General features: G+C 41.0%; 2 protein-coding genes across 2 annotated transcripts in view; both read left to right on the top strand.

The window, feature by feature from the left end:
* LOC138949944 (ankyrin repeat domain-containing protein 17-like) overlaps nucleotides 1-22737 on the top strand; it is a 78166-nt gene that overhangs the window by 12943 nt on the left and 42486 nt on the right. The window contains exon 4 of the mRNA XM_070321728.1: nucleotides 5227-5592. Coding sequence (XP_070177829.1) covers nucleotides 5227-5592 — 366 coding nt within the window. The remainder of the gene's footprint in view (nucleotides 1-5226; nucleotides 5593-22737) is intronic.
* On the top strand, nucleotides 6816-9353 carry LOC138950734 (ankyrin-3-like). The gene has a single exon (XM_070322462.1). The coding sequence runs from the start codon at nucleotides 6954-6956 to the stop codon at nucleotides 8946-8948; it is 1995 nt and encodes a 664-aa protein (XP_070178563.1). The 5' UTR covers nucleotides 6816-6953; the 3' UTR covers nucleotides 8949-9353.

The raw sequence follows: 22737 nt of genomic DNA on the forward strand, positions 1-22737 counted from the left end.
TGCATTTTACGTGACACCAACGGGAATGCAACGTGAATTATTGGTGGAGTGGATTGTTTGTAAAAACATTACGTGAATTCTACGTTGTCACAACGTGAATTTTTGGTTGTGGTTGTGGTTTGGTTGAAATTGCGTTGCATTTTTACGTAATGTCCACGTGAATGGAACGTAAATTTTAGGTCAAATTTTAGGTCAAGAATTACGTGAATTCTACGTTGACACAACGTGAACGTTGAGTTTTGGTGCATTTTTTGTGATAAAATTGACGTGAATTACACGTCGACACAACGTGGATTTTTGGTTGTGGTTGTGGTTTGGTTTGATTTCGACGTGAATGCAACGTTGAGAGTGAATGTAGATTTTGGTAAATTTATCCACACACACACACACACACACACACACACCAACTTTCACACTCAGTCACAGATCATAAGGACTATTACATGTAACACCATAATCTCAAGATACGATCAACAATTTTATTTCATAACAACAACAAAAATGCATATTATGTTGCGAAGAAATTAAAAATGCACGCAGCTTAGCAGGGCAACAGCACAGCATATTCAATCGATTTCATTCTTTGTCCGGGTGGTCCTCTTCTCCCAGGCAGTCCTCTATGCGCCTCTTTGATGCTGGTCGCTAAACAAAGCAAAGACAGCACATTGATATTAGTGACACCAGATCGAGCCTCCATAATGTCTGCAGCAGAAATACACATCTTTTCAACTTAGGTCACTTTTTAGTAACTTTCCACTGCCTACTATGTCTCTGGCCTACTGCCAACTGAGTGTTGACACTATTTCCTTTTAATATATGAAATAAAGCATTATGTTCCTTCTTCGAGCCTTGTTGTGTCAGATTTAGGCCACAAGCCAAGACAACAAAAGACTGTGTGCCAATGTGTATTCCTTCCATAAGAAATGAAGTATTTCAAACGAACATTGATCGTTTCAGAACAGTTTGGGGGTATTTTATTTGTACTTGCATCATTAAGACATTTGACATGGAACAGTCTGGAAGGGAAACTGTCTTTAATCTGTGTACAAGAATTAAATGTTTGTAATTGTCCAAACACAAATAACATCCGTTACTGCTATATATATATATATATATATATATATATATATATATATATATATATATGCTATCTCATTATATATGTCGTGCCGAATTCACATAATTGCCGAATTCGCGAAATCGGCAACATTTTTGCCCATTTCACGTAATCGGCAAAACGCTGCCCATTACGCGAAATCGGCAGCGTTTTGCCGAAAACGCGTAAATGCGTGTAAAATGTGCCCATTTTGCCAAATCGGCGGCCCGTTTTTGGCTTTAAAGTTCTCAAATGCCTGGGGTGTCATTACACTTAAACAGCTAGATACTCGAAAGGATAAATGTTGCAATAATCGATAAGCTATGGCAAGTTATGGCAAAAAGTGTAGTTTTCGTGCATTACCGGAGTTATGCTGGACACAGACCAACACAGACCAACACAGACCATAAAACCACAATAGGAAGGTAAAGCAATGTTAATGCAATGTTCTGGTGACAAAAAAAGTAACAGACTGGCTGTCACTTTTGCGAAATGGACACATTTTAGGAGCCTTTACGCATTTTCGACAAAACGCTGCCGATTTCGCGTAATAGGCAGCGTTTTGCCGATTACGAGAAATGGGCAAAAATGTTGCCGATTCCGCGAATTCGGCAATTCCGTGAATTCGGCACGACATATATATACCGTAAAGTACCTTGTAAGCGCCCAGTATCGAGTAAGCGCCCACCCCCCACTTTTAGTCCAAAACCGTGCATAGGGTATAGTACCTTGTAAGCGCCCACCCCCCCACTTTACACCATTGAAATCAGGGGAAATAAAAATTCCGCACTTGATCTGCTAGTTTTGTAAATGATTTCCTTTTCTTGCAAACCCTATCACGTGTGTCTGCACGCCTTGGATCTAAACGCCTGCAATTCAATGATTACAAGATGCCTCGGATCAAATCGTACACCGTTGCATTTAAGCTGTCAGCTCTTGACTATTTGGATAATAACGCCAATGGAAATGTGTCGCAAACAGCAAGTGAGTTTGGGGTAGATGGAAAAAGGATACGAGAATGGCGAGAGAATCGCGATACCCTGTTACGTCACCAGTCCGGAAAGGAAAAGAAGAAGCGAAAGTTACATGGCGGTCGAGACGTCAGATCAGAAGAGGTAGATGTAGGTGTGTTAGAATATCTTGATCAATAGCGGGCGGAAGGGCGTGTCGTCCGCAACAAAGATTTGCAAAGAAGAGCCTTAGAACTGGCTGGTGGACTGGACATAGACGAATTTGTCGCATCGCCTATGTGGCTGAAGCGTTGGAAACAAAGGCATGCTGTCTCCACTCGGCGAGGTACCAATACCAACCAGACGTACCCCTTGTTCAAGGGAAACAGTGCGGCCGACAGCGGCACCTCTGCAGACAAGAAAAGGATGCGACGACATTTGTCTCCCCAAGCTCTTCTAATGACAATACGAACAAGAAAAACAATGGAAGATGAAAAAAGAAAGAAGATATGATTACGAAGTGATCAAAGATCACATTTCTTACTGAAAACTGCTCGTGCATAGGGTGTAGTACCTAGTAAGCGCCCACCCCCTACTTTGAGTCGGAATTGGTGCACAGGGGGGGTGGGCGCTTACAAGGTACTTTACGGTATATATATATATATATATATATATATATATATATATATACGAAACACACACACACACACACACACACAAACATACACACACACACACCACACACACACACTCACACACACACACACACACACACACACACACACACACACACACACACACACACACACACACACACACACAGCGGAGCGGTGTCCGTCTGTCTCCCTGAGGATAAAAGGGCTCACAGTTTCCAAAACTTGTGATCAAAATCAAAGACTTTCAGTAACCTGAAAAGCTACTTGGAGTGCTGTCTCAATTATCCCTCGATCGCCGTAGGTCGAAGTTGAGGACTATCGAATCAAGTGTATAGGGCGGGGTAAGGGGAGGGTGGAAGGGAATTGTTACGACACGACTTTGTCGTGTACAAGGAAATGATGGGTGGCACGCGGATATCCGTGGGATGTTCAGACATGGAAATTGCTCGATATAACGATTTTCTATTAAACTCATAGCTCATGGATTTCCATTAAGGCAGGTCAAATGGAGACAGGGACATTACTCTTCATACACAAAGGGAAGCCACTGAGTTGTGTCGCCATTTTTTCCTGGCAGGCTGGGAATTCGAACACATCGAACAGGGAACGCAGAAGAAGAAGAACACGTCGAACATTCGAATGACGTAAATAGAACAAACGTCACATTTTTCAGGCAGCGTAAGTGAATGACGTCAGAAAATGACGACACCGCCAGAAATAAAAACAATGCGACACGCCTCCCAACCACGAGGTCAAAAACACGTGGGCATCTAATGAAATCGGTACAAAGCCGTTCTCTTTGCCAGTGACATCGTAATAATCACCAAAGCTAACATTGAAGCTCCGGTAGCAGGTAAGAGAGTGTCTCCCAACCCGTGATGCTCACAGCGTGATTGCATCAGAATACCCGCCATGTTAAAACCGGTGTTTGAACTAGAATAACAGCCAGTAGTATTAAGAACAAGTGTCTTGTGTATGCAGCCCTCTTTCTACTGTACGCTGGCAGCAGATAATACAATAATTGAAGTCCTTCGAGGCATAAGGGGCCCATAAGGCGAAACATTGCTTTAATTCCACCCTCAAAAAGTCCCAGCCTTCAAACCGTAACAAATAACAGTACGCACTATTAAGCAAAATTATAAACCAAGCCTTGATTATTAATTTTTATTATTACACTTGTATCAAACAAGTGACCTCCACCTTTTGATTGGCGTTTTTATTACATTTGAATCGGACTTGTGGCCTTTCAAAGTTGCGGTGACCTTTGACTTTCAACAGAGGTCATATGTAACAGTGGTTTTTAAAAACATAATTTAGTTGGCTCATATATCTGAGACAAATGATCGGACAACAGCCCTTTACATTATCGTGACACATATTTTTCTGAGGCACACTGGACAGTAATAGTGCAAAGGGTGGGGTTAATCAAGGGAGTGAACCCCCCCTAAAAACACCACCAACCTGTCGTTTTTTTTGTTTTTTTAATGCCGTTTTGATCGCTCTTGCGTTTACAACCCATCTCATCAAATCGTAATTTATTTCCAGGCTACCAGCAATAAAATACCTCAACATGAGGAACAAATTTAAAATAAACTCTGGCAAAAGACGTGACGTCACAAAGTTTGAGTATGCGCAACATTTTCGTTTACCAGTGCACTTCGTTACCTGCCCATTGCTGCTTTGGGTGATATTTTTTAAATGACTATTCCTATGCAGATGTTTGTGTAATTGGCCGTTTTCAAAACATACCCATTTTTCGATTTTTCGGTCCAAAATTCAAAACGGGCACTGTCTTCCGAGACTCATAGCTCCGAAACGAACCCACTACCCTATATTTTTTTTATGCTGAATGCATAGCAGACAGATCGAACTTAAAAAATAAGCAACTTTTGGGAGAAACCAAATTATATTTAACGGGTCCAGTGAACTACCTTAAGTACTTTTACCCCGCGTTGTACTTGAAGTCCGACACCTAGTGTGAAAACGATCGTTCTATAGTCCAAAATATTTCTGCCCCTTTTCCCGTTTAACGCCCAAACAACAACAACTACAACAACGACAGCAAGAGCGACGACGACGACAACAAAATTTTGGAACCAAATTGAAATCATTGCAAACAAGACAGCTGTATAAAGGTGCTGTTTTGTTTCCTAAAGACTTGCTTCTACACACACACACACACACACGAACACACACACACACACAACTACACACATACACAGACACGCACGCACACACACACACACACTCACACACACACACACTCACTCACACACACACACACACACACACACGCACGCACACAGACAGACAGACACACACACTCACGCACACGCACACACACACACACACACACACACGCTCGCGCGCACGCATAATGTTAAAAGATCTTCCTTATTACTAATAATATTAGACACGCGCGCGCGCATATATGTTAAAAGATCTTCCTTGTTCGACAAATATTGAATGATAAAACATACTACTAATCCAGAAAATTCACGGTGCTTTCTTTGTTGTCTTCCAGGGGAGCTGAAAGACACACACAAGACAACTGAGACAAAACACACAGACAGGGTTGGTGTTCATCGACCTAACACCTGCGACCCTCCCCCTGGTGACGTCACGCCAGAGCCAAACACAGGACCAAAGTCTGAAGACGTCACCCTGACGCTGCACGAGGCGTGTCGTCAAGGGTTAAAGGTCAAGGTCGAGACAATCCTGTTCACCAATCATCACAATGTGAACGATAAAGACGAGCACGGCGAGACCGCTCTGCACATTGCCGCTGCTCAGGGTGACCTTGACATTGTCGCGACGTTGGTGTCTGCAGGTGCTGACGTGGAGTCACAAAGCGGTCTGACGAGAACAAAGCTTCATCAAGCTGGGACAGGTGTGACAAGCTTTGTGTTCGGTCCCACTGGCGGCGCTGCAGTGAGTGAGAAGCAGACACCTCTCCACATGGCCACCAAACACGGGCATCAGAACGTTGCTCAGTATCTAATAGAACAAGGAGCGCAGGTAAATGCCCGGGATAGCCAAGGAACAGCGCCTCTGCATTCAGCCAGCTCGAACAACTACTTCGAAATTGCTAGAATTCTTTTGCGACATGAGAGCGTGGTTGATATTCGCAACAACAAAGGAGCAACTCCACTCTACGCTGCTGCTGAGCAAGGCCACACAGCCGCAGTGAAGCTTCTTCTTGATCACGGGGCAGAGAAGGACTGCTCGGCACGAGATGGAGCAACACCACTGTTCAGGGCTGCCCAAAACGGACACACAGACATCGTGAAGCTTCTTCTTCAGCATGGAGCCAACACTGAAATCCCGCGGTGTGAAAATTCCTTGTCCATGACACCGCTCTTAGCTGCGTCTGAATCCGGACACACAGACATCGCGAGACATCTGCTTGATCACGGTGCAGAGATAAACTTCACACGAGAAAATGGAATGACACCACTATTTGTCGCTGCCGGATTGGGACACACAGACGTCGTCAAACTCTTCATTGAGTGTGGCGCAGAAAAAGACTTACCGAATAAAGAAGGAGCGACACCCCTAAGTATTGCTGTCCACATTGGACACACAGAGATCGTGCGCCTTCTCCTTGAGGGTGGTGCAAAGACAGACTTAACGACTGAAGACGGAGCAACACCACTGATTACTGCTGCCTACAATGGACTCACAGAGATCGTACGCCTTCTTCTTGTGGGTGGTGCAGAGAAAGACTTGATGATGAGTGGAGAGACAGCACTATATATGGCTTCCGAAGAGGGACACACAGAGATCGTGCGCTTTCTGCTTGAGGGTGGTGCAAAGAAAGACTTAACGACTGAAGACGGAGATACACCGCTGCTTATTGCTGCCCACAATGGACACACACAGATCGTGCGCCTTCTCCTTGATGGCGGTGCAGAGAAAGACTTACCAACCAAAACAGGACTGACACCGCTAATGATGGCTGCCTACTATGGACACACAGAGATCGTACGCCTTCTCCTTGAGGGTGGTGCATTGAAAGACTTATCGACTGAAGACGGAGCAATACCGCTAATGTTGGCTGCCGAAAAAGGACACACAGAGATCGTACGCCTTCTCCTTGAGGGTGGTGCAAAAAAAGACTAAACGACTAAAGGAGGAGCGACACCGCTATTCGTGGCTGCCCAAAATGGACACACAGAGATCGTCTGCTTTCTTCTTGAGCATGGTGCAAAGAAAGACTTACCAATCAAAACAGGATCGACACCGCTATTCATGGCTGCCAAAAAGGGACACACAGAGATCGTGCGCCTTCTCCTTGAGGGTGGTGCAAAGAGAGACTTAACGAATGAAAACGGTGCAACACCGCTAATCATGGCTGCCGAAATTGGACACAAAGAGATCGTGCGCCTTCTCCTTGAGGGTGGTGCAAAGAGAGACTTAACGATTGAAAACGGAATGACACCGCTATTCATGGCTGCCAAAAAGGGACACACAGAGATCGTGCGCCTTCTCCTTGAGGGTGGTGCAAAGAGAGACTTAACGAATGAAAACGGTGCAACACCGCTAATCATGGCTGCCGAAATTGGACACAAAGAGATCGTGCGCCTTCTCCTTGAGGGTGGTGCAAAGAGAGACTTAACGATTGAAAACGGAGCAACACCGATATTCACGGCTGCCCACAATGGACACAGAGAGATCGTCTGCTTTCTTCTTGAGCACGGTGCAGAGAAAGACTTACCAATCAAAACAGGAGAAACACCGCTATTGATGGCTGCCTACAATGGACACACAGAGGTCGTGCGCCTTCTCCTTGTGGGTGGTGCAAAGACAGACTTAACGACTGAAGAGGGAACAACACCGCTGATTATTGCTGCCTACACTGGACACACAGAGATCGTACGCCTTCTCCTTGAGGGTGGTGCAAAGAAAGACTTACCAATCAAAACAGGAATGACACCGCTATTCATGGCCGCCCAAAATGGACACAAAGAGATCGTGCGCCTTCTCCTTGAGGGTGGTGCTAAGAAAGACTTAACGACTGAAGACGGAGCAACACCGCTACTCATCGCTGCCCAAAATGGACACACAGAGATCGTGCGCCTTCTCCTTGATGGCGGTGCAGAGACACCGCTATGTATTGCTGCCCAAAATGGACACACAAAGAAAGACTTGATGACGAGTGGAGAGACACCGCTATGTATTGCTGCCCAAAATGGACACACAGAGATTGTCAGCCTTCTTCTTGAGCACGGTGCAGAGAAAGACTTACCAAACAAAACAGGAGCGACACCACTATATATCGCTGCCCTAAAGGGACACACAGAGATCGTCCGCCTTCTTCTTGAGTACGGTGCAGAGAAAGACTTACCAAACAAAACAGGAGCGACACCACTATATATCGCTGCCGAAAATGGACACACAGAGATCGTGCGCCTTCTCCTGGAGGGCGGTGCAGAGAAAGACTCGATGGTTAGTGGAGAGACAGCACTATATATCGCTGCCCAAAATGGACACACAGAGATCGTCAAACTCTTCATTGGGTACGGTGCAGAAAAAGACTTACCAACTAAACAAGGAGCGACACCGCTTCATATTGCTTCCCGAAAGGGACACACAGAGATCGTGCGCCTTCTCCTTGAGGGTGGTGCAAAGAAAGACTTGACGAATAAATACGGAGAAACACCGCTGTTTTTTGCTGCCCACAACGGACACACAGAGATCGTCTGCTTTCTTCTTGAGCACGGTGCAAAGAAAGACTTACCAATCAAAACAGGACAGACACCGCTATTCATGGCTGCCCAAAATGGACACACAGAGATCGTGCGCCTTCTCCTTGTGGGTGGTGCAAATAATGACTTAACGTCTGAAGACGGAGCAACACCGATATTCACGGCTGCCCAAAATGGACACAAAAAGATCGTCTGCCTTCTTCTTGAGCACGGTGCAAAGAAAGAATTTCCAAAAAAAAAAATAGGATCGACACCGCTATTCATGGCTGCCCAAAATGGACACTTAGAGATCGTGCGCCTTCTCATTGAGGGTGGTGCAAAGAAAGACTTAACGACTGAAGACGGAGCAACACCGCTATTCTTTGCTGCCAAAAATGGACACACAGAGATCGTCTGCTTTCTTCTTGAGCATGGTGCAAAGAAAGACTTACTGACTAAAGAAGGAGCAACACCACTACATATTGCTGCCCAAAATGGACACACAGAGATCGTGCGCCATCTCCTTGATGGCGGTGCAGAGAAAGACTTACCAATCTAAACAGGACAGACACCGCTATTCATGGCTGCTAAACATGGACACACAGAGATCGTCAAACTCTTCATTGGGTACTGTGCAGAAAAAGACTTACCGACCAAAGAAGGAGCGACACCGATATAGGCCTATATTGCTGCCCAAAATGGACACACAGAGATCGTCTGCTTTCTTCTTGATGGCGGTGCAGAGAAAGACTTACCAATCAAAACAGGACCGACACCACTATATATCGCTGCCGAAGAGGGACACACAGAGATCGTGCGCCTTCTCCTTGAGGGTGGTGCTAAGAAAGACTTAATGACTGAAGACGGAGCAACACCGCTAAGTATCGCTGTCCAAAAGAGACACACAGAGATCGTCCGCCTTCTCCTGGAGTGCGGTGCAGAGAATGACTTTGTTCGGGAAGTAGCAACAAACTTACCTCTTGCTGCACTCCAGTTTATCTTTGGTCGCCGAGTACGTAGAGGTGGACACCAAATGACCAAAAGGAGTGACACCGCTTCACGCGGCTGCCATTAAAGGACATACTGATGTGGTCAGGGTCCTGTTAGAGCACGAGGCCGACGTGAACCGTCAAGATCGTCAGCTTGTAACACCGCTCTTGTGTGCCGCGTGCGAAGGACAGGTAAAATAAGTGACACCTGGACGAGAGACGGTATCATTTTTTTCGAAGAAGGATGACAGAATTTCAAAGATAACGACCAAACGAGAACTGGAAATCTCCGTCGCGTAAAAGTTGCAAACATGCATTGTTATAAACATGTCAACTGCCTCTAACCCCTGTGTCAATGTCTGCTACGGGTACATGCGAACTGTTATTGCCAGTACACACCATTGAGGTTAGTATAGCACGTGAAGTGGCCTTGATATAATATAGGACTGCGTGCATATGAACTCTGGCTACGAAGCATGCGTTCTCAAGTTCACGTGGTGTGTGCTGGTCTGCTGTGTCAGTGGACAAGGGTACAGCTGTACCGGGCTACTCTGCCAAAACAAGCTCGGTGAACTTTGAGTGAGGACGATGCGTGCGTGTGGACTGCATGTTTATGCTTGTGTTTTGTGCGGTTTGTATTGAGATTCAGCAATCGCCGTTTACACGCTGATTCTCGTTCTGCTTGTTTACGCTGACCCATTGTAAAGTTACCAACAATAGGCAGTCTTATCTGTTGTATTAGCAAACTAGCCTGGGCCCCGTCTCAGTGCGTTTTGTAGTGGGTTTTTCCTTGGGTTTTTTCCTTGTTCTCCAGCACAACATATTCTATTATTATTATTATTATTATTATTATTATTATTATTATTATTATTATTATTATTATTATTATTATTCTAATCAGATAAAGAGTCACGTCATGAATTTTTGAAAAACATGTTGTCTATTCACATATGCACAGCTCTACACATTTTCAAGTGTTTTCCTTGAATTCAAGCCATAATATTTTGGCTTTTTCTTTATTCCCTCTCGTCAGTTTCTTCTATTTGTTACATTACTTTTAATGCATCAACATTTTCCTTCATTTTTTGTGACAATGTTCTGGGACCCCCCACCTGTAATATTTGTGAACATGGAACTGCCGGCGCTGGTCTCTTTTCTTTTTGAAGTTTTACAGAGATCTGTAACCTGAATGAGTGGTAGTAGTGTAACATAGTATAGAGCCAGCGTTGGTATGTTCCAGCCCGAGGCGGTTCAACTGTCTAATAGAAAATTATTTTTTCCTCGCTGCTGATTTAGTTGTTCCGTTTTTTGTGTTGTTTGTTTGTGGATATAAATACTTAAAGTTGGCCTTATTCCTTTATATGTGTATGAAATGTAAAAACGATTATTCTTCAAATATGCGAAGGTGTGGAGTATTGTTAAAAAAAGTGAATGCAGAGCTTGAAGGTAAACGCGTTTGTATATCAGAACGTTCTGGAGATTGTTCATTTTTCATGTGTTTTGGAATAATGTGTATAATAGAAATTATGTTGATCTTAGCAGGCGATGTTCATGTGAATTTTGGGCCGGTCAAGGAAAAGTTTAAGAAATTATCTATTATTCACTTGAACGTACGAAGCCTTAGAAATAAATTAGACATTTTAGAAGTTCAGGTTCAAGATTTTGATATTGTGACATTATCGGAAACATGGCTGTCTAATATAGTAAATAATGATGATTTGTATTTGTCAGGGTTTAATTTACCGATAAGGCAAGATAGACCAAATAACCCCCATGGAGGCGTTGCAGTATATGTAAAAGATAATTTGTATTGTAAAACGAGACATGATCTCTCCATCCCTGATCTAGAGGCCATTTGGATTTAAACTAAGATACAACAGGAAAGCTTATTAGTTGGAACTTTTTATAGACCGCCTTCTGCAAATGTTGGTTATTGGGACCTGATAGATCAATCAGTTAATGCAGCCGGTATGACTGGTATGAAGTATATTGTTTGTGGTGATTTTAATTCCGATGTTCTTAATAGTACGTGTTTCAATTTGCAAGATATTATGATAAAAAATGGTTTGTTAGTCAAACAACCTACACGAATTACAGAAACAACGTCAACGTGCAGAGATTTGATTTTGACACCAAGCCCTGATATTGTTGAAGAAATTCAGGTTTTACCGCCAATCTGCAGTGACCATTCGGCCCCGCTTGCAATTGTTAAAGGAAATAGTATAGGCAAAGCAAGTTATAAACGGTTGATTTTTAATTATTCCAAATTGGACGTTGTCAGTTTAAAGGAAACATTATGTAATGTGGATTGGACGAGTATGGTCTCACTCAGTTCGATTGACGAAGCAGCAGAGGCATTTTCGGATACTCTAATGGATATGGTTACACAGTGTATGCCAGTTAAAGAAATAACTGAGAGAAGCGGATACACCCTGGATGACTGACGGTATTAAACGACTGATTGATAAAAAGATACACACATTAGCAAAATTATTGGATCTGGGATTTTTTTCCGAAGAATTCGCAATAAATTAACTGATGTTATTCGATTGAGGAAAGCAGAATATTTAAAAGAATTGGATAATCGTGTTAGTTCACAAGACTGTTTTGGTAATAAAGATTAGTGGAAATTAGTAAAGTCGTTTAGGTCACGCAAAGGTATGTCTTCAAATGAATTTCCTCCCATCGAAAACATGTTTATTATTCCAATGTAGAAAAAGCAACAGTATTCAATGAATCGGTATTGGATGATAATGATGATGAAGTTCCTGAAGTTAGAGAACACAATACCACCATTGATTTTTTTATTATTGATGCTGCACACGTGCTTACTATGTTGAAGAATCTTGATGTACGCAAAGCCTCTGGTCCTGATTCTGTTTCAAATAGAGTTCTGGCTGCATGTGCAGATATGATTGCGATGCCACTCAGTGCATTATTCAACAGATCTCTCGAAGAAGCCACAGTTCATGCAATAAATATGGAAGATAGCTAATGTAATTCCGATATATAAAAAAGGTGAAAAGGAATTATGTTCAAATTACCGACCAATATCACTTCTTAGCTGTGTAGGTAAAGTTATGGAAAGGTGTGTCCAATGTCACGTGTTTGCTTATTTGAAGGAGTATAACATGTTGACACCAGTTCAGTCGGGTTTTATTCCATGTGATTCAACTGTATATCAACTCATTTGTTTGTATAATGATATATGCAAAGCTTTTGATGATAAGATAACATCACAGGCGATTTTCGTTGACGTGTCAAAAGCTTTCGACAGAGTTTGGCACAAGGGTTTGATGAAAAAGTTATACGCTATTGGCATAAGGGGACAGTTGTATTTTTGGTTTGAGAATTATTTGAGGGAAAGAAAACAATGTGTTGTGGTAAAAGGTTGTAAGTCACAGCTGTTGCCGGTTTCTGCGGGTGTTCCCCAAGTGTCAGTATTAGGACCTCTCCTCTTTTTGGTTTATATAAACGACATTGTTGATAATATTGAATCAGTGATTAAACTATTTGCAGATGATACCAGCATGTATTTAAGCCTCGATGACCCTTTCCGTAGAACTGAAATACTTAATTCTGATTTAGGTAAGATTGCAAATTGGGCCATTAAATGGAAAGTGAAATTTAATCAGTCAAAAACAGAGTTAATATCCTTTTCCGGTCAACGATGTATACAGAAATTTCCCCTTGTTTTTGGCGATGTAGCCCTCATAGAAAAAGAAAATCATAAACATTTAGGTGTTATTTTTCAAGATAATTGTAAATGGGCCTTACACATACAGTCTATTGTGGCAACTTGTCGAGTACTTGTGGCTTGTTTAAAATCTTATAAATATAGGCTCAGTCGAAGATCCCTAGAAGCAATGTATTAATCCTTTATTTTACCTCATTTTGATTATTGCGATGTTGTGTGGGATAATTGTTCAAAGAAGCTTTCAGATGAGCTGGAGAAGCTGCAACTCGAATCCATTAGAATTATTGTTGGTGCTGTTAAAGGCACTTCACACTAAAAATTGTATACAGAATCTGGCTTTATACCACTTACAGAGCGAAGACGTCGTCACAAATTAATGTTATATTATAAAATGGTCCACGGCAATGTACCAAATTACCTCAAAGTTTTATTGCCACCTCTTGTTTCTGACCTAAATCCCTACCACCACAGACGCCCACTAGAGCGTGTAAATCAGATTTGTACAAGTCATTTTTTATTCCTTCTGCAACTAGTCTCTGGAATAAGTTGCCTGAAAATATACAACAATGTGATTCTGTTGGTCTGTTCAAGCGACATTTCACGGCTTTTGATATTTCAATTCCACCATATTACTATTCCCCAAATCGCAAAACTGAAATTTTGCATTGCAGGTTATGACTTGGAATGAGTGATTTACAATATGATATGTTTAATCGCCACCTAGTAAACAACCCGGAATGTTCTTGTGGTTATTTTGCTGAAACTGTTCTTCCCTATCTGTTATCATGTCCCCTGTTTAAAGGTCCGGACCATGCTTATGGATAAAGAAATCGTTAATACAGCAAGCTTGCATGAATAATTTGCTGTTGTTCTTTTTTTCAGATCAGGTTCTGTAATACAGTAATACAAGTACAAATTCATGTTTGCAGTCATACTCATAATGTGTGAGTGTATGTATGTGTGTGTGTGTGTGTGTGCGTGTGTGTGTGTGTGTGTGTGTGTGTGTGTGTGTGTGTGTGTGTGTGTGTGTGTGTGTGTGTGTGTGAAAAGCACTTTGATACTTAAAACATCTGTGTTATTTGATTTTATTACAAAACTGAAGTCAGAATATTAAGCAGACCTATTCCAGACCTATACATTTTGATCAGCAGTAAATGTAATGTCAAATTATGAACAACAATCATGTGAGCAGATATATCTAACAGAAACAAATAGTCCAGCAAAATAATACAACCAAGTACATGTTCGGACATCATCATCCACATAAAAAAAATTGATTGTAGGAAGAGCACAACTCTGTGTTATTACCACTGCTTCAGTCAAACTGCCAGTTCAACTTTATCTCTGTGGGTTTTTCTCTCTCAGAGTAACATGGGAAAACAAACTTTAAAAAAACTTGCATGCTACAGAGCTGGATTGTTTCTAGTGATCATGCAGCATGATTTATCCGCATAGAAAACTACTGAAACACCTAAACAGAAATAACAATGTCTACAGAAAAAATCCACTGTTTGATTGCTGTCTGTAGTACTCCTCTTGCTAACAGTGGCATTAAAATAATTAAAACTAAGCTATGCTCTCTTGGGGGGGGGGGGGGGGGGAGTGCTCTAAGTACTTTTTGTGTCTACATAGGCACAAAAAACCTATGCAATGTTTCAGATTTCCTGACCCACCCTATGTTTTTCCTCCTTATCCTGGACTATTTTAGACTCTTACAAAAATGTACTTCAAAAATGACAAATCTTAATTTTGCAGGCTCACAAGGAAATTGACTCTTCTCTTACAACCAGAATACACCATGATTTCAAACAAATAAAAAACTACATGCACCTGAGAAAAAACACTTTAATTCAAGAAGTTAGACCTCCTAACCCCAGCTTTTCAATTCAATTCAATATGTTGTTGATGTTGATTATGGAGCTTAACGTCCTCCCAGGTAACTTGGGACATGATTTTTTATACAATGTTAAAAGTGTAGGGTGTAATGGGGGGGGGGGGACTGGAGGGTGACGGGGTGTAGTCGCTAATAAGTTTAAAGGTGCGTTTATCATCTAATATACCAGACATTTTGTTTTGGCTGGTGTACAGAATAACATCACATAAAATCGCACTCGCAAAACATACAAAACACATAAAATGTACACATCAGTACACACATAACCCAAACCACACATATCCATACCAGCACCATCACACACATATCCACATACATACTCTAGTTTGTACATTATAAAAATAAACCAGGGTTTAATACATGTAGTATGTGAGTGATTTCTGATGAAAAAGTGATTGTATTGAACTGAGTGTTGATGTTAAAATGATTACATTATAAAAACAACAACAACAGAACAATGTGAAGAGCAAACTTCTTCTGTGGGCATGCAAGTGAGTTAATTATTGTGTGTGTGAAACTATATGTGACTGAGTGTTACAAATTTAAATGACAACAGTTTTCTTGGTAGTCTTTAAAAACAACAACAACAAATACATACATTTAAAAATCAAACAAATATAGGCACCTCAAAAAAGTTGTATGTACACCTTCGTGGCTGGTGATGCATTATTGCTCCCCTGCAAGTTTTCATTCTACAATGTACCTCAGGGTAGCTTCCTCTCTCTCAAATTTGCCCCTCCCACAAAATACAACAGGTACAGTGGCCACTCTGACACCAGTCTCTGAAATAATCAAAAACTGCGATGAGCTGTTGTTCTTTTACTCGTGAATGCAATGCACGAACACTCAAACAATATCCCACTTATTCGCGAGTGCGTTGACAAGACGAGAGTGAAAAAATAGCACAGACTCGAAAGCAGACGATAAGTTCAGCACAGAGAGCGGGCGTGTTTACCTTTGATCGCTGAGACAGAGTCGCAATTTTCATCGTCACTGTTTTCACCACTGCTGGAAGTGGCCTCAGCTCATTATCTTTCATGCTTGATTCGAGGATAGAAACTGGTAGTTCGAACATGTACGGTTCAATTTCGTCTGCAGTTACGCTTGTTGCCATGTCAGTAAACTACCATCTTGACACTGTATGACGTCACGGATAATTTATTCATAAGCCAGTCTCGCGAAGATCACGCGGCACAATGGCGGGTCGTTTTGGAGAAGAAATCCGTCGCTTCGGTCACAAAATTCGTCGGATTACGGCCTTAGAAGATTCCGAAGTAAACCAAACATTGTTGAAGACGGTAAGAAAGTGGTTTTCTAACTAACTGCAAACATCGGGAAGTGTTCGGTCGCGCAGGAACACGATTCGAAGCGTTTTTGACGCTAAAACAGCATGGTCTGGACCTTTAATGATGCAAGAACCGCATCAATCAGTACATTAGCTCCAGAATTTGTTAATATTGACACACTCCTGACAGGTGATTCAAACATTTCCATATTTTAAAATAGTGCTATTTTTGTTGTTGTCCAAAGCTATACATGTATTGAGAAATCAAACCGCTTTGGGACACGTTAGTTCGATGTTGTTGGTGTTTTTACATTTAGTCAAGTTATGACTAAATGTTTTAACATCGAGGGGGGAATCGAGACGAGGGTCGTGGTGTATGTGTGTGTGTGTGTGTGTGTGTGTGTGTGTGTGTGTGCGTGCGTGTAGAGCGAATCAGACCAAACTACTGGACCGATCTTTATGAAATTTGACATGAGAGTTCCTGGGTATGATATCCTCAGACGTTTTTTTCATTTTTTCGATAAATGTCTTTGATGATGTCATATCCGGCTTTTCGTGAAAGTTGAGGCGGCACTGTCACGCCCTCATTTTTCAACCAAATTGGTTGAAATTTTGGTCAAGTAATTATTATTATTATTGTGATCATTTTTATGCGCCTAATCTAGATATAACCCTAGGCGCTTACATATTAATTTCTGCCGTTTGAAATGTAATTTTTTACAGACAGACAGCGTGGTGGCTTAAAAATTAATTAATGACTTTGGTCATTAAAAATCTGAAAATTGTAAAAAAAAAAATTTTTTTTAAAACGATCCAAATTTACGTTCATCTTATTCTCCATCATTTGCTAATTCCAATAACATATAAATATGTTAATATTTGGATTAACAACAAGCTCTGAAAATTAAATATATAAAAATTATTATCAAAATTAAATTTTCCAAATCAATTTAAAAACACTTTCATCTTATTCCTTGTCGGTTCCTGATTCCAAAAACATATAGATATGATATGTTTGGATTAAAAACACGCTCAGAAAGTTAAAACGAAGAGAGGTACAGAAAAGCGTGCTATCCTTCCCAGCGCAACTACTACCCCGCTCTTCTTGTCAATTTCACTGCCTATGCCGTGAGCGGTGGACTGACGATGCTACGAGTATACGGTCTTGCTGCGTTGCATTGCGTTCAGTTTCATTCTGTGAGTTCGACAGCTAATTGACTAAATGTTGTATTTTCGCCTTACGCGACTTGTTTACATTTGGTCAAGTTTTGACTAAATGTTTTAACGTTGAGGGGGGAATCGAGACGAGGGTCGTGGTGTATGTGTGTGTGTCTGTGCGTGCGTGCGTGCGTGCGTGTGCGTGTGTGTGTGTGTGTGTGTGTGTGTGTGTGTGTGTGTGTGTGTGTGTGTGTGTGTGTGTGTAGAGCGATTCAGACTAAACTACTGGACCGATCTTTATGAAATTTGACATGAGAGTTCCTGGGTATGATATCCTCAGACGTTTTTTTTCATTTTTTCGATAAATGTCTTTGATGACGTCATATCCGGCTTTTCGTGAAAGTTGAGGCAGCACCGTCACGCTCTCATTTTTCAACCAAATTGGTTGACATTTTGGTCAAGTGGTCTTCAACGAAGATCGGACTTAGGTATTGCATTTTAGCGTGGTGGCTTAAAAATTAATTAATGACTTTGGTCATTAAAAATCTGAAAATTGTAAAAAAAATAAAAAATTATAAAACGATCCAAATTTACGGTTATCTTATTCTCCATCATTTTCTGATTCCAAAAACATATAAATATGTTATATTTGGATTAAAAACAAGCTCTGAAAATTAAAAATATAAAAAATCTCTCTATTTCTCTCTCTTTTCTAGATCATTCTTTTAGTATGCAAGTTGTATGTTTGTATGTGGCGATGTGAACTGTGATGTAATGTATAATGTGTTGTAAAAAAAAAAAAAACAGGAAAAAAAAAACCTGTGTTGGGGACAGCTAGCCACAGAAACAAAATAATTTGCTGATCCCTGAAAAAGAATATTTATTTGGCGGTCTTTGTTGTAAAGAACAACGAAAAAGCTGTCGCGTAACAAACATTTATGTTGATAGAGAACAACAACACTTACTCGCGCACACGTTCGCCCACAATCAATCACTCACTCAGTCCATCATTCATTGTGTCTAAAACTAATTCAAATAATTACCGTTAATTAGAATTTTGAACAACTTGAGCCGGTCACTTTAAGGTCAGCGAATAGCTGCAGACAAAGTCCCCGTGATAATAATAATAATAATAATAACGATTACTTACATAGCGCGTAAACCTCGTGGTGACGAGCCCAGAGCGCTTTACACTTACACAATCATAATACAAACAAGGAAAGAGAACTAAATCCGAATAAATTCAAACATGGTCACACACACCCACACGTGATGAGGCATAGGCCTACACTTTAGCCACTGTTAATTAGATCAATCAACTTTTGATGCTCAACACTCATTTCAAACAGTTTGAACCGTCCAGTCAAAGTTCAGAGTCTGCAGACAAAGACTTCTTAATGAGGCATAAACTACGCCCTATTAGTCGCTATTAATTAGACCCTCATCGACCTTCATAGGCAGCACAGACAATGGCCGATGACTAATCGCATACAAGCTGGCGAGAAGATAAACCCCAAATAACCTGGGTTGTTAGAGCCCAATTAAGCGTGAAGGTTGCATTGTCAGCAATAAAACGCGCAGTCCTTGCCGTGTAAACAATTCTACTGACCGTCTCAATTCTGTCCAGACTTTTACATGATAATAATAATAATAATAAATGAGCATTTATATAGCGCAACATCATAACTTTACAATTATGCTCTTTGCGCTTGACACATTTAAAATTCAGACACAGTTATACAAGCATTTACATCTACATTCATAGTCAGCAACGCTTGATTAAAAGCATACACCATCAAACATACATTACAACAGATTCTTCCACTAATTAAGTAATAAAAACATGAATAAAATAGGTAGTAAAAACAAGGAAATACCAGCTGAATACCCTTAATCAAACAGAACATGTTATTAATACTGAAAAACAGCCCTAAATGTGTATACACATTATCACATTATCACTAAAACAACAAATACACTACATGGAATAAGACCATCCCTCCTCCGGCCTACTTTTGACACAAACCAAAATTCAACATCCTGAATGATTCCTGCGCAGATTCACAATTTGTTGATGAAATAATTTCGTAAATGACACCAGTGTCATTGTGCGAAATTTAAAACTCTGTATATTATACGTACAACTTGTATATTGATGTTTTAGCATGTGTTCAATTAAAGGATGGTCTTATCCCATGTAAGAGGCTGCCCATATCTGTGATGGTTGAACCGATTCGTTTAAATGAGAAGGACTTTGCCGTTATAACGCCAGGATTTAAGACACATATGGCGAGATTATTTGCGTCTGTTGCCGTGATTCTCCATAACATCCCGCATTGTTGAGTAGCAATCTGTCACTGCTGACGCTCAACTAATCGATCGCGTATGTTGATGTATTGATCACACCACACTGGTATTGTGGAAATCTGACGGAAATGTTGATGCACGAGTGTATAGGGCGATTTCATGGGTCACTGATTAACGCATGAGAATCCATAAGTTATGGAAGGTCAATCATACGAATCGGCTGGGTTGAAGAAGTCATGGTTTCGGCTCTCCCTCTATCCCTCTCCGTCTGTCCATCTGTCTACATCTATTTCGATCTTGTTTATGTCTGACTGTCTGTCTATCTGTCAGTTTGTCTGTCTATCTGTCTGTTTTTTTGTCTGACTGCGCCCCTGTGCCTATTGGGGGGGGGGGGGGGGGGGGTTCTTTTGTTACTTAGTCCTTTCACTGCATTCCATTACTGTTCTCATAACTTGTGATAGTGGAAATATGTGCAATGTGGAATGGTCCTTATTTTTTAGGTGCTGGAGTAGTTCTGTGATGGTAGTAGTTTTGTGCAATGCGACTCTAAGTTCAGGTGCTTGAGTAGATCTGTGATAGTCTGTTAATACTGTTGTTTTAAACTGTCTAACTGGCTAGATCATGATTATATAATTCTATGTGATGATCTGACTATATGATAATAATTACGTGTACTACTTACTTTTAAATGGATTATAAATTTTAGGTATTGTTCTAGTATTCACTAATGTTGTATTGATATTACTGGCACCCCTCTTAAACTGATATGGTTTTTACGTTTACAAGGCGACGATGTGAATTTGTGATGTAGATATGTGGCTGGTTATGTGTGAGAATGTAAATAATTGTGTGTGTGTGTGTGTGTGTGTGTGTGTGTGTGTGTGTGTGTGTGTGTGTGTGTGTGTGTGTGTGTGTGTGTGTGAGTTGTGTCTGTGTGTGCATGACAGTGTAATGTACGTATGTATGCATGCATGGTGATGTGTGTCTGCATATGTGTCTGGTTGGTTTTTATTTTATTTTTACCGTGCCGTGCCAAGATGAAACCCTTTTGCAAAATTGGTGAATAAATATCTTGTATCTTGTATCTTGTATCTTGTATCTTGTTGTCTCTGCCCCCCCCCCCCCCCCCCTCCTCCTCTCTCTCTCTCTCTCTCTCTCTCTCTCTCTCTCTCTCTCCATCACTCTCTCTCTCTCTCTCTCTCTCTCTCTCTCTCTCTCTCTCTCTCTCTCTCTCTCTCTCTCTCTCTCTTATTTTCATTGTATATTAATGAATTAGCAATTCAGATTATTGAAAATGGAAAACATGGTGCCATTTTTACGATAGATTATTTTGAGTTGTTTCTACTTTTGCTTGCTGACGATTTGATATTGCTGTCAGAAACTGTGGTTGGTTTACAAAATCAATTAAATAATCTGGACAAGGCAGCTCGTTCTCTCCAGTTGAAAGTAAATATGAGTAAAAGTAATATTGTGGTTTTTAGGAAGGGGGGCTATTTGGCTGCCAGAGAAAGATGGATTTATGAAGGGAATGTTCTACCTGTAGTGAATGCATATAAGTATTTGGGAATACTTTTTTCGACCAGGCTTAGTTTTACGGCTGCCTGCTTAGACCTTGCAAGTAGAGCTAAGCAAGCTTTGTTGTCGATTTCACATAAGTTATATATGATTAATAACACTAGTTTGGATGTTTATCTAAAGTTATTTGATTCACAAGTGCAACCTATTGCACAATATGGTGCAGAGTTATGGGGCTTAGATAAAGCAGCCATAGAATGTGAAAAGGTGCATTTATTTGCATTGAAAAAGTTTCTGGGTTTAGAAATGCGTACACCAAACGATTTGGTACAGGATGGATGAGAATGGTAAATTGAATTGGGCGTCAAATGTGCGTTGTAAATTGTATCAGCTAGGATATGGTTTTGTGTGGTTGAATCAAGGTGTTGTTGACGAAAGCAAGTTTTTGTATGTTTTGAAAGATAGATTAATTGCATGCAGATGGCAAGACTGGGAGTTTCATATTCAAAATAGTGAAAGATTTTCCGTGTATAGAACATTTTGTACTGTTCCTGAGATCAAACCTTACCTTTTGTTCAATATTGACAGACATTTAAGATTCATGATGACAAGGTTTAGGCTAGGGATCTCTGAAATTGCCGTTCACACTCATCGTTACAAAAAAGTTTATGATGTTAATAATTACATGTGTCCCTTTTGTAAAGATAAACTGGAAAATGAAGTCCATTTTGTTCTTGTCTGTCCATACTTCCATAAATTGAGAGAAAATTTCATCCCACTGAAATATTACAGGCAACCAAGTGCTTTTCGACTTAACTAAATCTCCCCATACAATACAATGATCCCTCCGCTATAGTTGTTGAGCTTCAAAATGGTTCCCAACTATATTTGGAGACTGGTGAATCATTTGTCCGCAAGAGGACTATAGAAAGGTCTCGGTCTTTAGCCAGTAGCGGTATAAGTCCAGCGTTCCCCCCCTCCCCCCCCCCCAACCCACCCGGACCTCCTCTTGTAAAAACATTCTGAATGAAGAGGGTGCATGTTGTAACCGGTACCCTTGAGCAATTTGTTTGTTCTTAAAGAGAGCCGGTCAGCCTAGCTGTCTTATTTAGGAAGACAGTATTAGGGCTTTCCCAATACACTTCGCTGTTGTTTGAATACGTAAAGCTAGCGAACAAATGAGAGATGTGGAGATGGAAGAGAGAGACTTGAAGAGACAGGGATTCAGAGACAGACAAAGGGAGATAGGGGGAGAGAGAGAGGGAGAGAGAGAGAGGGGCAGATATACAGACAGACAGACAGACAGACAGAGACAGAGAAAGAACATAAGAGAGAGAGAAACAGACAGAGACAAGACAGGCATGCAGACAGACAGATATCACCAGAGACAACAAGAAATTCCTCCGAGGTAGGAAAAACACCCCCGTCCTTACCATTCTCACTGCCACCAACTGAGAAGGTTATTTCCCTTTGACCATTAATATGTCCCTCTATAAGTCCTTG

The sequence above is a fragment of the Littorina saxatilis genome, linkage group LG16 (genome assembly GCF_037325665.1).
Source record: "Littorina saxatilis isolate snail1 linkage group LG16, US_GU_Lsax_2.0, whole genome shotgun sequence".
In the NCBI taxonomy this organism is placed as follows: Eukaryota; Metazoa; Mollusca; class Gastropoda; order Littorinimorpha; family Littorinidae; genus Littorina; species Littorina saxatilis.